An 18,307-nucleotide genomic window follows, 5' to 3' on the forward strand; every position below is an offset into this window, starting at 1 on the left:
CTCAACAAAGGAAATTAGGGTTTGGGTCTGAATGAGTTTCGCCGGGCGTAACCTTGGGTACGCCCCGCGTACCTGAGGGGGAATGCGTCCAAATGAGGCGCGCGAGTACGCGCAGCGTACACCTTGTACGCCCAGCATACTCGCCTACCATGAAAACCCTAAATCATTAACTTAATCAAGATGCAAGGCCAACAGAAGCATACCTGGATTTCGGGCTGTTACAGTTATAAAATTGCTCTTTATGGCACAAAAAACCGAATTGGTCCCTGTAGCATGTTAACATTGCCAATATGGTCCCTATGGCTATTAAAAAAAATTGGACAAAATGGTTCTTGTGCACAAAGCATTAAAAATTTGGTCCATGTTTAAGAAAAAACATTACACATATGTTCCCTGTTTCAAAAGAACATTACATATATAGTCCATGTTTCAAAATAACATTTAAAATGGTCTTGTGCACAAAAACATTACAGATTTGGTCTATGTTTTAGAAAAAACATTACACATATGGCCCCTATTTCAGAAAAACATTACAGATATAGTCCGTGTTTCGGAATAACATTTAAAAATTGTCTTCTGCACAAAAAGCACTACTGATTTGGTACATGTTTCAGAAAAAATACACATATGGTCCATGTTCAGAAAAAAACTTTACAAATACAGTCCTTGTTTCAGAAAAAAAATTAAAAATGGTCCTTGTACCCAATAACAGTTATAGATTTGGTCAATGTGCCAGAAACTCATTACATAAATGGTCTATATGGCAAAAAAAAATTTACAAAAACGGTCTATATGCAGAATTTGATTACAGAAATGGTCCCCCATGGGAGAAATATATTACACAAACAACCCGTATGACATAATATCTTTACAAAATGGTCCCTACTAGAGAAATAGATGACAATTGCAATCCCTATAGCAGAAAATGTTTATATAAATGGTTCTTATTGGAGAAAATACATTACAAAAACAATCTATGTGGAATAAATTCATTAAAAACATGCTCCAAAATTAAAAATAAAAAATAAAAAATCCATGCAGCAAGCATTAAAGTACTTAAATGTAATGAACATCATAACAAAAACTCATGATATTTTGTTTTCTTTCCACTTGCTAGAGGATGCTTCATCAAAACCTTGATACACGGGATGTTTGCAAGTCCTTTGATGGTGTCCATACATACTACAACGCGGACATCTGTGTCTTTTCTTGGGCTCATCATGTGGTATAATTCTATTCTTTTTAGGTCATCCAGGCGGTCGTTTTATAATAAGAGGGTATATTCTTTTCGACTGTCTCTATATTCACCCATTGATCTTTTCCAGACATCGGACTAATTTCTAAAGCATATGCTTCTTTAAACTTGTCTACTGTGAAATATGTATCAACATATTTTTCCCAATTAGGATCCCTTGTGAAAGCAATAAAAGCAGTTGTATGCACACATGGAAGGCCTGTAACTTGCCATTTTCGAAAACTACACTTTTTCTCATCCAATACAACATCCCAACGACATCCTTTGTACTTCACTTCTGCTTTATTATCACTGCTTCTACAAACTTGATATTCACCCAAGTTCTACATGAGAAAATAAAAAAAAAGAACAACCTAATATCTAGAAAAATATATATGTATAATGCAAAAATAGTTATGTATATCTATAGTTCCTTAACTTGCCTTAATGATTGTTTTGAGATACTTATTTACTTTTGGTAGAAGTGGCCCTTTCCATTTTTGCACCTTACTCCTTTTATTGTCAAATCGTTCCATAAGCTTTTCTCTAATTGCATCAAGGAGACCAAGAACCGGTTTATAACGTATGTCACCTATCCAAGAGTTAAAAGTTTCTGAAATGTTGTTGGTAATGTAATCACATTTGACAAGTGTGCCAAACTTACTTCAACTCTATATCTTTTTATGGTTCTCATTCAAACATGAAATTGCATCTGCACATTTAGTAGCAATTTCCTTTAATGATCTATCATGCTTACTAACAGAGTATGTATTTATAGCCTCACATAGTTTTCTCATGAAAAAGTCACCTCGAAAATGTTCCTTAAAGTTGCTACATAAATGTCTTATGCATTTTCGATGCTCAATATTAGGATAAACCTGTGTAATAGCTAATTCCAAGCCTTTTTGCATGTCAGAAGAGATAAAAAGACCATTTGGTGTACCAATCGCTTTTTTTAGTGACGCGAGAAACCAAGTCCATGATTTTGTATTCTCTGCCTCAAGCACACCATAGGCTACTGGAAACATACCATTGTTACCGCCAATACTTGTGGCAGCAGCTAACACACCATTAAATTTCCCTTTCAAATGACAAGCGTCAAGCCCAATGTAAGGACGAAAACTAGCAAGAAACCCCTTAGAGCATGATATTAATGATATAAAAAGCGTAGGAAATGTTTCTTTTCACCAATTGTCTGTAAATCAATCTCCGCCACACTTCATGGGTTTCTTTTTTCAAGTTCTTGTTTGAAATCCTATATATTTGCATAAGAGTCATCCCACTTGCCATACATATCGGTATAAGCTTGTTCTCTTCCTCTAAAGACTATCATATATGGTACTTCAACATTGTAGGTATGCATAAGCCACCTTTTTAGGTCTGCAGGAGAGACGTCGCCTTCAGATTTCAACTTGTCGGTAACAACATCAACAATCCATCATTGAGTGGCATTTTTGTTACCACTCTTGTTGCTTCGAGTACAAGAATGAGTTTCTATAAATTTCTTTACCTACAAAATTGAAAAATAAACATATAATTATGTTAACATAATATCAATGTCGATGAATGTAGTATTTCTCAAATTTTATACTTACTTCAAAAGTAAACCCATCTTGTGTAAGAGAACCATGAATTCTCCACTTACACTTTTTATCTCCACAACATGCTGTAAGTCTTGTCAAATCACTTTTCTCAATGACATACTCAAATTAATTTGTTAGTGCATAATGATTCAATGCTCTTCTAAAAGCAATTACACTAGGGAATTTAGAATTCACTTTCATAAATGGATTTAACTTACTATATGCATAAGTTTCGCCATAATTTAGAAGCTTATATTCATTATCGGAACTATGAAGACTATGATAGCTTTCTTGACTTGGACAAACTGAGTCTGTCTCATTTTCATCATCAAGTTCATCATTAACTTGATTTTGACAACTAAATGGTTTAGGGTTATACCTTAATTTTTCGGTTGTCACATAAATTGTTACTTCTTTCTCTTCATTATACATGTTAAGCATCACCATGAAGCTATCAACATTATCAAGTTCAATAAAACAATGCTCTTTTGCATGTTTGTCAAAAAATACAATTGACAAAACAATATCGCTTTATGATGGATACTGTTTTTTCACCTCTTCAACTAGATGATCTAAGTCGTACGAACATGTGTCTACATAAAGAGATTTTGTAAATCCAAAATAATATACTTGCTTATATGAGTTCCTGGCTAACTGAAAGAAGCCTTCATATTTCAGTTTGAACTTGTATTTCGATATTACTTGCTTGACAACCATAATGAAAAAAATAATTAATGGAATTGAAGTGCCACATAAAATATCATTCATCTTGCTTGTAAGAACTTACTCAATTATCGGGGACTGAACACTTATTTCCCATGTTGGTGTATCAATCTCATCATCCATCAAAATTAATTGAATAAACAACGGATTGCTTGTTGCGATTATAATAGGAGGAGAAGAAAAAACGACATTACAATTAATAAATTCCAAAAGCTAATCAAACATACAACCAAAATTACTTAAATCAGTAATAGATATATACATGTGATGAGAAAAACCGAACTTCACTAATGAAGAAGACGTGAGGAAGAAGACCTAATGAAGTAGATGCGATGAAGAAGACCCCAACTGCAGTCGACGTATGATTAGGAGGAATCACGATTTTGATTATGATAAAGAGAATCACATGATATGGAGAATCACATTGCCAAGATTAATCATAATTAACCATGATTTTAATTTAATCTTTTATTTGCAAAAGGGTATTTTGGTAACTTTATATGTATTTTTAATTTTTAAATATATCTTTTGATATTAAAATGATTTATAGCTTATTAAATTATATGTTTGGATATAAATGAGAGTTTAATAGGTTAAGAAGGATATATAAGTACTTATAAATTTTGAAATGATATATATGTAATTATTAGTGTTTACAAGAATATATATGAAAATTTCCCTTTTCTTTTCCTTAACTTTGGAATTGGTTCACATTTTCTATAATTAATGTTGACTTCTCTCATAGTTTTGATGAAATGTGACCAATGTGATGCTAATTAACACAAACACAAACCGTACTCGATCAGGTGATGATAGAACATAATAATAGTCACCCATAACACATTACTGTAACTTACTATTATTAAATACTCTTTTATTTCGCTCTATAAATACGAAATAAATAAATAAAATATCTCTTATATTATTTATTTCACCACACAACTTCTAATCAATAGAAAATCCCAATATTCTTTAGCATCTGCAATGACATTTTAGGGTGCCCTCTATTTTGCAAATCCCTCCCGCGCACCCTTTTTTTGTACAATCATTGTTACAAACTTGTGGATTACATGACGGCCTGTTAAAACTTTTACAACAATAGTAATTCTTTGGATCAGTGCTCTCTCTATTATCCATAGCCATTGGCCCATCAACGGTTTCCAACATTGAGCACATCAATGGTCTCCAACATAGTGCTGCAACCATGGCCAAAGAAATACTTTTCAATTACTTTAATGTTGTCATGCATATATGGCCTATACTGATAAGTTATTATACCATAGTAAATTTAATAAAATAATGTAATTCAAAACTGGAAATGAAGTAATAATGCTAGTTTAATGGAGATTCATGAGGACAGGACTTTTGCATGAAACTATACATATACAAACAATAAGAAAAGAATTAGGTATGTATAGATAGAATGTGAACCATTAAAATAAAACCCTTAGAGATTTACTACTTGGCAAGGAATCCATATGTAAAAAACTTACCACTACAAAGAACAATGATCAAGAGAATTTGGCAAGGACTTCTTGGTTGAACCATTTTTTTAAGTAAAAGAGATAGATTGTATTGAATTTCTGTGTATCACTCCAATAGATATGGTATACATATATAGGTTCGGTGAATACTTAAACAAGGTAATAGATTTAATACATACCATTAATTTAATTTTATATATATATATATATATATATATATATATATATATATATATATATATATATATATATATATATATATATATATATATATATATAGGTTCATGTGTTTCCCATATCTATTGTGTGCTAGATTATATCAATAAAAATTTAGTAAAAATTAAATTATTATTTAATCAAATAAAGATAAATATTAAATGATTGCTATAATTATATGTATATTAAATGATATCCATAACTATAATTTCTCTTTTATGGAAATTAATTAAATTTATTATTAATGTCAACAATAATATTCTTACAGAATAAATTCGCATCTAGATTTTCATGTATATGTTCGTATTTTGTTTCATAACCTACTCACGCAAAATACAACAAAGATGAATGGAACATAGAGAACGATAGTGTATTCTAGCAGAATGAAAGTTTATTCTACCAAATGAGAGTGTATTCTAATAAAAAAAAGAGTATCTTCTAAGAGAATTTACTCTCATTCTCGATGTTCCATGCAACTTTATTGTATTTTAAGTGAGTAGGTCCTAACACAAAACAATAACTCATATATGAATGCCTAGATGTGAATTAATTCTGAAAGAATGTTATTGCTGCCATTAATGACGAGTTTAATTAATTTCCATAAAAAAATTATAACGATGGATATCATTTAATATACAAACAATTATGGAAATCATTTAATATCTATCTTTATTTGATTAAATAATATTTTTATTTTTACTAAATTCCTATTGATATATTATAACATATAATAGATGAACACATGAATATTGCCCTATATAAGGCTATGATCATTTGTAACTAGCATCTATTATGTAACTGTGTAATTGATTCCTAGTCATTGGATCAATGAAAAATAAAATCATTCTTGAAAGAATATTATTACATTTATTATTTTCTTTTAAGAATTCAAATCTCAAAATGTCTTAGGGTTAATTTGCACATTTTGTGCATCTTTATATAAGGAAACAAATTAATGAATTCTAGATTTTTAGGAAATAAATTTATTATTGTTATTTATAGTAAAAATATATATATTTCTTTAAGAATCATTGTGATGAGTGTATAAAATTGTAAATTGTAAATTCATAATATAAAATTGTAAATTGTAAATTTATGAATCTTATATTATATTTTAAAACATATTACTCATATCTTGAATTATAATAGGTATAAGTTACAAAGTTTTTTATACAAATCAATTATGCATCAATAATTCATTAATACTTGTCAAAAGTTTGAAAACTTGAATTAAGGAAACTAATTCAGAAATTTAATGTGGAGCAAAAACGAAAAATTTGAAATATTAAATTTGTGTGTGTGTGTGTGTGTGTGTGTGTGTGTATATATATATATATATATACTAGTAGCGTACCCGCGCAATGCGGCGGCGGCGATTTGTTTCATTCCGGCGATTAGTTTACGAACGAAAATTAGTGTCATTTCGGCGGTCGTCCAACTTTAATTCCGTCGATTTGTTCCTTTTAACGATTAGTTGTCTCTAGACGGATAACAAATAGTAGTTTTCATCTATTACTTTTTCTCTGGCAATGATGCCATATAGTTTTAATGTGTCAGTTAGTTACATTTTTGTGTTTGATTGTTCAATTTCAACCCTCTGGCGAATTGTTTCTTCGGCGATTAAAATTCTTTAGGCACGTTGTTGTTTCACAATAAAAAGAAAAGTATGTTCTTAATTTGCAATGTGATATGGTGCTAAGGCGGTGAATTGTTTATTTTCGGCAAGTAGTTTGGTTTCTACGATTATGGTTTGGGATGGGAGTAACAAGCGTACGTATGTTGTTTTGGTTTAACAATATAAATATACTATGATTTTACGATAAACATAAGATTTTGATATCTTTGAGATAAAAACAATAGTACTTTCTATTTAGGACTAAAAATTGTTGATGTCCCCACTAATTTAAAGAGGTACCCATGGAGGACGATGAATAGAAATATTTTTTATTTTCAAAAAATAATTTCATTATGGCAATTAGATTCCATTCAAATTCGAGGCTAATAGGTTTCTTTTTGCACAAGGTCTTATTTCAATAAAAATGGAGAAAATGACAATATCATACTAAAAAGATTGTAATCTTTAGGTTCTCCGAATACACAAAACATATATCCACAGTATACCAAACAACACAACATAAACGATTCAAATTTGTAATAAATTACTACAAAAAATTAAGACAGTTAATGTTAAAAATGTAAAATATAGACCATATTCAAAGTTTACCAAGCCATCAGAACGAAAAAATACTTAACATTACTATGAGACTCTCACAAGTCTAAAATATGGAGTTTGCATTAGAAATACGAACATTGATTAGATACTTTGTTACCTAAAATTGAGAATTAAGGTTGATTTTCACAAATAAACTTTATAAAGTGTTTTCTTATATTATATTAAGGAATGTTGACCAAAAATTGAGGTTTGGACTTTGGAATATTAATGTTTAACTTAAGCATACTTGGAGTTGTACTAAGGCCACATCGTCCCTTTAAGTGGATGATGCAAAGCTTAATCCCATTCCAACCATAAGTCATCTTTAAGTTAAAAGTAACAAATAATTCTAATAACACATTATACTAAGTAACATCCACCTATGATTAAATATGATTAAATAGGTATTATTTGATCAAAATCATGTTATAATGATTAATATTTTAAGGTGTGCATCATACTTTATAGAAGCTAAATTTGAATCAGGAAGTGTAACAATTAATACAAGAGAAGTAACCAAATTAATGAAAAGTTAAATATTGCAGTCAGAATAGTAGGCTCCTAAGTTCATGCTCTTTTGTAATGTCCTCTATAGGTAAAGCTTAACATCTCCAAGTACCGCATAGCCGAGAGGTGTTATATCAACTGCAATATTGAATTTGTAATACGGTAAAGTTTTACAAAGTAGATTGTTATAACAGGAATAGTAAAAGCAACAAAAATACATTGCCATTTTTAGTGATGTGCAGAACATCCAAAAAACAAAATACTTTAAAACATAATAATATTTTATTTACACATATATAATTCACATTATCCATCATTTTGACCTGGTTCCCTAATTATTTTCACTGTACATAAATTAATGGTAGCTGAGAAAAACAAAAGCCAGACACAAAATCATTTAGGAAATATATCAGATCATATGCATACGGATTCAAGGAGATAAATATACACTTTTTTCTTATTAGAGACACTAAGATGTCAAGCGTTAAAGAAGCTGGAACATCTATAGTTGCACCTAGTATCAATAAAGTAAGACCACATACCATGATAATTACATGATTTTATAAGTTTTCATCTCATAACCACTTGGTACCATAAATAGTTTGGAAATCGAACCTTGAGACGATCAGTGCCATAAGGCATAAACACACTTATAATCCTAAGTTCCATGAGTCTCTTGATGAGCTTTCCAATCGGCATGTTTATTTATCCCGGATAACATGAATAGTAACATAATTCAAGGAAACATAGATCCTAAACCATTTTGTCACCCAATATGTTGTTTTGCTCCTTGTATAACTGTACATAGAGAAGCAGGGGCGGAGACCTGAAAGCATAAGAGAGAGTGAGAGATTAGGATTTTCATTTTTTCACTTAATATTTTGAAACTCACTTATGTTCATTCAGAATAATGAGAAAAAAAATGTTATAAACACTGTCTCCAATCATTATCAATAAAATCAGTAATCAAAACTTAAATAGAGACCAGAGAATCCACAAAGTAAATAAACATAAAAGCTCTTAAATTTCCCGTTTAAATTACCAAACCTCGCAATTTTCATTATCATTTAAAATCTGAACATATATTTAAAATGATATTAAACAGTTATCAAAAATAACAAGAAGGAGCTGATCTTTATTTTGAAGAGCCAATGTTACACCATTTTTTTTTATCAATGAGAGGAGAATCTGAATAGTTTCTTACACTATTTTACCAGATGGATGCCAAAACAGATGTAGGTTTACCCAAAAATAGGACCGGGTCTTCAAGCCGATACAGAAGGCAGATTGTAGAAATCCTAAGAAAACTCAACCGGCATCAAATAGAAACTATCAGTTGATCTCCTTAGCAGTCAAATCAAAAACACTAAAAATGTAATTTTAATGAAAACATAATAAGTTATGAATAGTCTGTACATAAACTAATAACTAACCCTTGTGAGTCTTTACAGAAACAAATAACTAAATGTAATAAGTTATGCATAGTCTTTAGAGAAACAAATTGGTATAAGTTCATTACAGCCATTTTATCAAGCTTACATGCATAATGATAGTTACTTCTTTTCTACTACCATTCCAAGATGAGCAACTATGAGTACTTGATGTGATTCTTAATAAAAAATAATCAAAAAATAAGAAAGATGGCAAATAGAGGTTCAAAATTGTAATATCAAGGTAGAGTGAGCAATCACCTTTCTAGTTTCTCCACCATGATATGGATTAACCTGTTGTAAAAAACCAGCACCATATGCAAATTCAAAATAGTGCTCATTAACCTGGCATGCATATAAAGGTATACAACTATCAAATTTATGAATCAGAAACTCCCCACAATTGGTTAAAAGTTAGATTTCATGTCATTTTCTCTAACGTCCTTTAACTCCTTTCTTTTAAACCTCAATCAACTTCTCATTTTCTGTTATTTTTTTCTTGTTTTAAACCTACAAATGACAAAGTTGTTTCTAACAGCTATCAAAAGATCAGAATTTAGATCCAAATGTTATTAGATCATGCATACAATTTGTCAATCATTTTTTAGTGATCAAGTTCAAGATACTATCATTTCTCTTGAATCAACATGTAAATAGGCGAATAATTGAGCTCAACCAAGTCCATAAATCTTTCGAAACATAAGGGATTCTTGTCGATGCATTTTATACCACTGACAACCCCAAAGGAATCCTACTCTCCAGCCCTTCAACCAATGAATTCAGATCCAGGTATCAGCACAGCTGGTATTTTCATACTTTGAACCACCATCAAGATTGCCAAAAAAAAAATCAGATAAAGCGAGATAGATAGAGAAGGTAAAGAGAGTGAGTGAGTTTGAGAGAGACCTCTATAGCGAAGGGTAGATTTAGGGTTTCCCATGAATCTTCAAGTGGTTAATGGTGTTCAGATCTGTCAAATCATATGCATAAACATAAAAGAAACTCATCAAAAAAGAAAAGCCCAAAGAAAAAACACACAACAAGCATATGGGAAATGGTAAGATGGTTTAGGGTTATTAACATTTAAAACACAATTAACAGAATTATAACCTATTAATGATCTAAAACACCAAGACACAAAAGCAACGATGGTTCGTTCAAGGTTCTCTGGGATGTTACGTTCCAGATTTTCTGAAATGTAAATCAAACGAAGTCATAAAACCAAACCTTTCACTTGCTTAATCGGTACACTCTTAGAAGACTTCAAGATTGTTTGATCCCTAGTAGATGAAATCAAAAGCCACGACAAAATCGATCGACATACACGATAAAGGGAAGGACAATTTGATGATTCGACAAAAGAAGTTTGTAGGTGGTTGGCTGTAGTGGCTTCGTGAGGAAGGGTGAGAGAACGATGGATTCAATGGCTTTCGAGTTCCGATTTCTGTGGGTTCAATGCCTTCCGAGAGGAGAAGAAATTGGGGATGAATGTGCGTAACGGCGGATTGAGAGGTAAATGTAAATTAGGGCAACCGGGATTTATTTTTGACTTTATCTGTGTTTGTTTGAGAGTAAAAATTACATTCTTTATTGTGATTGGTTGAAATCATTTCTCATGGATTACCAATAACAATATCATAGCCATTCATCTTAGATCCAATGGTCCAATTTTAGTCTCCTTGTTTTTAAGATAAATGTCTTAAAAGTTAAGGGACCCACAAACATATACTCTTTATAAGATGGTATATATATATATATATATATATATATATATATATATATATATATATATATATATATGTGTGTGTGTGTGTGTGTATGTGTGTGTGTGTGTGAGCATGTGAGCGTGTGAGTGTCTTAAACTATATTATACAACATATTAGACGTATCTTGAGTTTGACGAGATATAAGTTACAAAACTTTTTATACAAATCAGTTATGCATAAATAAATCATTAATACTTACCAAAAGTTTGAAGACTTGAATTAAGGAAGACTATTAAGAAATTAAATTTAGTGCAAAATGACAAATTTAAAATATTAAATTCAAATATATAATTTAATTTACATTTTAAAACTAGATATCCCTATTAATTACTTTACATCAAATGTATAAACATACAATATAAATATAATATATCAACGTAAATATTTTATTTAAAACTGGTAATGTTTTTATCATATAATAAATAATAATAATATCAATTAATTATTTTCCCGTAGTAAAATTATTCGGCAAAAGAGCTATTTATCATCGCCGCTTTACGCAGGCACACATTTAGTGTGTGTGTGTGTGTGTATATATATATACATATATATATATATACACACACACACATATATATATATACATATATATATATATATATATATATATATATATATATATATATATATAAATATGTAAAATTATATCGTCTTATAATTTGTATAAATCTTATTTTATTATAATTTGTATAAATTTTATTTTATTTTTTATTCAAATGTTATTATTTAATGTAATTAAAATGAGAAATTTAAATTTTGAATTTTGAAATTTAAAAGGGGAATCAAGAGATTGACAAGTGGCATAATATTAATTACAAAGCTTAAAATGGTGACATATGGTAAAAAAACTACTCTTTTATATATATATATATATATATATATATATATATATATATATATATATATATATATATATATATATATATATATATATATATATATATATATATATATAGTAATTACAATTCCAAATTTGTAAACATTCTTTTAACAATCTAATATTCTCATGCGAATGAAAGCAGAGAAAATTTGACAAATGACCAAAATATAGGGTGAGTTTGAAGAAAATGGCCATAAAAATGAAGATTTCACAAAATGACCACAGGTTCCGTAGAGGGGGTTCTACGGAACCGTAAACACCTCTGCGGAATGTGAACACCTTTGCGGATCTTGGTTTTTTTTCATTTTTTTTCGTTTTTTCATTTTTTTCGTTTATTAATATTTTTTTTAATCATATAAGGTATTATGTGATTATTTTGTAAAAAAAATTGTTTTCGTTTTTAATTTTTCTTATTTAATTACCAGTTTATAAAAGCTGTTTGTTTAAGAAAATTATACAAATATTCTATGTTTTTTTATAAAATTACACAAACCGGTATTGTGAATAATAAACATACTTTAAATAGGTTACAAAACATACTTTAGAAAACATAAACATACAACATTCATAATAAACATACTTGGATATAAACTTAATTAACGTTTCTGCGGATCCTCTACAACTCTGCGGAATCTTTGTTTTTTTATTCTTTTTAATTTTCTTTTTTGTTTTTTTTTTTTGCATTCTTTTTAGTTTATTAATATTAAATTTTTTAAAATACACTAATACATTATTTGATTATTATGTAAAAAAAAATGACAAATAAAAGTTAAAAATAATGAAATGTTTTATGTAATATGTTTGCTACTGATGTATGTTTTCCATGTATTTTTACTGTTTTGTATTTTATGTTCTATGAAATAAAGTAGAAGTTAACTCAATAGGTTTCGTAAATAACCCAATACAAACCAAATACATATAAATAACATAATATAAACCGGTGCATATAAATAACCTAATTAAAATTATACAAATATTCCATGTTTTTTATAGGTTACAAAACATACTTTAGAAAACATAAACATAAAACCTTCATAATAAACATACTATGAAATAAACTTCATTCGTTCAAATCGAACCACGGAAACTTTGATTTGTTTTCGTATTCCGTCAATGGGTTTTCTGTTGCTTGTGTCCCTAAGTTTACTGTCACTTGCATCCACTGGTTATCTGATATTTGCTGCCATTGGTAATCGGTGCAACCCTGCCATTGGTTTTGTGGCTCTTCCTGCGGTCAGTATTCAGTCCCTTGCGTCCATTGGACTTGTGTCCATTGGTTATGTGGCTCCTACTGCAATTGATGTTCGGTCTATTGTGTCCATTGGTTGTTTGGCTGCTGCTGCCATTGATGTTCAATCTGTTGTGTCCATTGGTTGTTTGGCTGTTTCTGCCATTGTTCTTCAGTATTTTGCTTCCATTGGTTCTCTGGATCATGTTGCCATTGGTTTTCCATCGCTTGCGTCGGTTACTCTTCTTTCGCTTTTGTCCCACTCCATGACGCCCCAGTACGTTTTTTACTTTTACTTTGGTTATTTGGAATGATTTCCTTACACGTCCTTGCATTATGGTTTGTGCTATGACATCTACTACACCTTGTTATTTTTTGTTCCTAACCTTGAGAGGGAATACGATTGGTGTTTCTTGGTCTACCGGCTTCACGTATTTCCATCACACGAGGGTTAACAACCATAAGTTCATCCGAAACCTCCCAATCACTAAGTTCTGAAAGAGGGTATATCTCCTGCTCATACGTTCTTTGATATGTTTCAATTTTATAAGCATCTATAGCCATATGCCCACAGTGATCAATTTTCAAGTGTGTTAAAACCATTATCACATGACTACATGGCAAACCAGTTAGTTGCTAATATCTGTAAGAATAAGTCTTTTCCCTTAAGTTCACAATGCCACCACTTTTGAAGTCATGCACTGGATATGTTGTATTGTCCACACCGGATACCGACAATCCTTGAATCCCCTCTTTATTTTTTTTAACCATATATTCTGCCCACTTCGTAAGTATTGTTGTACTTTTTCTGTTAAAACAAACATATATTATTATGTATGACATTTATCATATAATTTAAAAATAAACATAATCATACCTGCAGCCATCCGCTATATGTAAAACCACTTCTGCATAAGTGCACGAAAGAACTCAACAAGTGGTAATAGAAAGAAACAAATCCTATTAACTTACAAGTACAACCGATAGAGAGATTGATGATGTCTAACAAAAGTTTGTTAAAAGATATGTCGATGAGAGGGCAAACAAGAATCAAATTCAATGGGCTTGTTGTCATCAGATCATAGACTCCCACATAAGGTAATTAGGAGCTCCTTGACAATCAGAATTGTCCTTGACTGCTTTCCTCTCGAATGGGTATTCACAAATTCCATGTTCAATTCTCTATTTCTTTTCATCTTCCTCTGAGGTATCAAAAAGGTATCACCAGGCCCATCATTTTTTTGTTCACTTTCATGATTCTACAACCAACAAGAGTATACATTTTAGATTCACAAATTCAAACAAAATTAATATTCTCTATTTTATTAGTAATATGGTATCATGATGAGGTTGAATTGAGAATGAAGGGATCTTTTTTCTTTGATATTAGGGGTGTTTAGGAGTACTTGTTATAATCACTAATTAACTTATTGACTTTTCAAAAAGCAAATAAGTTAAAAAAAAGTGTTTCGTCAACAATAACTTTTTAGTGAAAAAAACGACTTTTTCAAAAAACCAGGAAATGTCAAACATGCCCTTAGACGATGAAGAACCCCTGCCATTCAAGATTAACGTCGGAAAAGCGATTTACCATTTTTGACAAACTACACTTTCAAGAAACCTTGTCTAGCCTCTGCATCCTTCCTTTAGCTATGTAAAAAAATGGAATTGCAACTTTGTGTTCATCTGTTCAATAACTTTGATTGAGTAACTTTGTTTTCTAACTCTTTTTATTGATGCCATAGCTTAGTACACATTAACATATCACAAAAAATAAATCAATCATACATTAGGAAATGCAAAAGATAGAAACCAAATGTTAAATTGCATAATAGATATAGGCTAGATGAATGAAAATGATTACCACTTCTCCTATATTAGGTGAATCCTCGGTAGGGACTTGTTGCCATATAGAATAAGATTCATGATTTCAGGTATCTTGATTGCTTTTGGGGTTAGAGGTGTGTTGAAAAACAAACATTTAACCAATAAAGCAAAAATATGAGTCTTACAACACCAATAATTTGGATGAATATATAAACTGTTGGATTAGTGTCTAAGTTCATAACTATTTTGGTATGTACTTGAACCGATGGTGCATGGTCCTTTTGGATTGCCTTCACCAAAGCAACTTGATAGGATGAATTATGGAGAGAGAGAGAGAGAGAATTAATTATGATTTATTAATATATTATGAGAATAATATATTAAAGGAGAAATTATATTGTTTAATTAATATAAGTCAATAGTTAAATAATAATTAATTTTGTGGCTAAAAGATATTAATTAAACTTAAGGGACTAGAACTATCAATTGTATGATAGTTGAATATTGGGCTAATGGACTCCATATTAAAGGTGCGGACGAATTCTATGGGGAAACCCATTAGAAATCGTCCAAGGCCTCTAAGGAGGGAGTCCATGGGTTGCTTAGGGCCTAAGCAATCAAATTAGGGTTTCCTTGTTAGATAACCCTAATAGCCTCACTAATTAAGGACCCCTTGGGTACCAAAAACGTAGCTTACTAATTCCGTAGGGTTTCTACACATTTTGGGTGCATATTACGATTAACTTATCACACATAATGCATATATCTCATATCATATTTGACCTTCCGGTCACACAGTCAAACCCTTCCGGGTATAGTATAGTGAGAAGACTCACCTCGTGGGAAGTCTAAGATCTCGTGTCCTCGCTATCACCGAATCCAACGACGACTCAACCTCGCCTAAACATAAAAATATCATTTAATACACGAAGACTTCCACTACTAAAACTTTACCCCTTATCATCCTTCTTGAAAGGGTAAAAGACCATTTTACCCTTCCTTGACCTAAAGTCCTCATGTTGACCAAAACCCTAAAAGTCAACAAAAGTCAACCATGAGAGTATGTGGGGCGTACCGCTAGATGTACGCGGGGCGTACATCGCCAACTCCCCCTGGATCAGGGTCTCCACCCAGTACACGGTGCGTACTGGAAGTTACGCCCTATGTAACCACCATAATCAGCCACCCTCCATTTCTGGTCTTAATCAGTTAAGTAATTAATCCAACTTCCAGATCCGACTCCTTTAGTGTGTCTAAACCCATAAAGTCGAGACCTTTAAGCCTTGGCATGGCTGTAAAGGCTCCAACATCACATAACAACCTTTTATTCAAACTCAAGGACCTAGATCTCATGCATGGTGCAATACCCACGTCCAAGATGCCATTTTTATGAATCAACAACTCCAATAGGTCAGAAACATGAAGCATCTAAGCTTATGGAGGCCATTTGCACAAAAGTCTCCACCTTTTGGACTTAAACCCTAGAAAATGACATCTAAAGCATACAACAAGAACCAAGTGTCAAGATCCGAACTTTTTACTAGAAATTGAAGCTTTAACCCTTGCAAAGCTCAGATCTACACTTGAGCACCACTTCTAGCCTCTCCAACAAGCTCTTCTTCTCCTTTGAAACCTTAAAATGGCACTACCAAGCTTAGAATGCCCACACAAAGGCTTAAGGACGATGGCACACCCTATTTAGGGTTTCACTCTAAGGGGTGGTGGCTGAGAAGTCCAGCCACACATTCCTTTTATAGCCTCAACAAAGGAAATTAGGGTTTGGGTCTGAATGAGTTTCGCCGGGCGTAACCTTGGGTACGCCCCGCGTACCTGAGGGGGAACGCGTCCAAATGAGGCGCGCGAGTACGCGCAACGAACACCTTGTACGCCCAGCATACTCGCCTACCATGAAAACCCTAAATCATTAACTTAATCAAGATGCAAGGCCAACAGAAGCATACCTGGATTTCGGGCTGTTACAGTTATAAAATTGCTCTTTATGGCACAAAAAACCGAATTGGTCCCTGTAGCATGTTAACATTGCCAATATGGTCCCTATGGCTATTAAAAAAAATTGGACAAAATGGTTCTTGTGCACAAAGCATTAAAAATTTGGTCCATGTTTAAGAAAAAACATTACACATATGTTCCCTGTTTCAAAAGAACATTACATATATAGTCCATGTTTCAAAATAACATTTAAAATGGTCTTGTGCACAAAAACATTACAGATTTGGTCTATGTTTTAGAAAAAACATTACACATATGGCCCCTATTTCAGAAAAACATTACAGATATAGTCCGTGTTTCGGAATAACATTTAAAAATTGTCTTCTGCACAAAAAGCACTACTGATTTGGTACATGTTTCAGAAAAAATACACATATGGTCCATGTTCAGAAAAAAACTTTACAAATACAGTCCTTGTTTCAGAAAAAAAATTAAAAATGGTCCTTGTACCCAATAACAGTTATAGATTTGGTCAATGTGCCAGAAACTCATTACATAAATGGTCTATATGGCAAAAAAAAATTTACAAAAACGGTCTATATGCAGAATTTGATTACAGAAATGGTCCCCCATGGGAGAAATATATTACACAAACAACCCGTATGACATAATATCTTTACAAAATGGTCCCTACTAGAGAAATAGATGACAATTGCAATCCCTATAGCAGAAAATGTTTATATAAATGGTTCTTATTGGAGAAAATACATTACAAAAACAATCTATGTGGAATAAATTCATTAAAAACATGCTCCAAAATTAAAAATAAAAAATAAAAAATCCATGCAGCAAGCATTAAAGTACTTAAATGTAATGAACATCATAACAAAAACTCATGATATTTTGTTTTCTTTCCACTTGCTAGAGGATGCTTCATCAAAACCTTGATACACGGGATGTTTGCAAGTCCTTTGATGGTGTCCATACATACTACAACGCGGACATCTGTGTCTTTTCTTGGGCTCATCATGTGGTATAATTCTATTCTTTTTAGGTCATCCAGGCGGTCGTTTTATAATAAGAGGGTATATTCTTTTCGACTGTCTCTATATTCACCCATTGATCTTTTCCAGACATCGGACTAATTTCTAAAGCATATGCTTCTTTAAACTTGTCTACTGTGAAATATGTATCAACATATTTTTCCCAATTAGGATCCCTTGTGAAAGCAATAAAAGCAGTTGTATGCACACATGGAAGGCCTGTA

General features: G+C 31.5%; 1 protein-coding gene across 1 annotated transcript; it reads right to left on the reverse strand.

Moving 5' to 3' along the window:
* Positions 1–1,242: 1,242 nt before the first annotated feature.
* On the reverse strand, positions 1,243–6,662 carry LOC145016551 (uncharacterized). The gene is made up of 6 exons (XM_078974831.1): positions 6,595–6,662; positions 3,036–3,268; positions 2,696–2,744; positions 1,935–2,356; positions 1,678–1,826; positions 1,243–1,578 (listed from the first exon to the last, which is right to left on the reverse strand). The coding sequence occupies exons 1-6, from the start codon at positions 6,660–6,662 to the stop codon at positions 1,243–1,245; spliced, it is 1,257 nt and encodes a 418-aa protein (XP_078830957.1).
* Positions 6,663–18,307: the final 11,645 nt, after the last annotated feature.

This window comes from Lactuca saligna, chromosome 9, assembly GCF_052625555.1.
Source record: "Lactuca saligna cultivar CGN05327 chromosome 9, ASM5262555v1, whole genome shotgun sequence".
Lineage (NCBI taxonomy): Eukaryota > Viridiplantae > Streptophyta > Magnoliopsida > Asterales > Asteraceae > Lactuca > Lactuca saligna.

What these genes read in the sequence shown, in the direction of transcription:
- LOC145016551 (XM_078974831.1), bottom strand. Translation starts at nt 6,662, where the DNA reads ATGACACTAATTTTCGTTCGTAAACTAATCGCCGGAATGAAACAAATC. An exon ending in TGGCGAAACTTATGCATATA is followed by an intron (nt 2,745 to 3,035) that starts GTAAGTTAAATC and finishes TCAATTTTGTAG; the next exon opens with GTAAAGAAATTTATAGAAAC. An exon ending in ATCTCAAAACAATCATTAAG is followed by an intron (nt 1,579 to 1,677) that starts GCAAGTTAAGGA and finishes TTTCTCATGTAG; the next exon opens with AACTTGGGTGAATATCAAGT.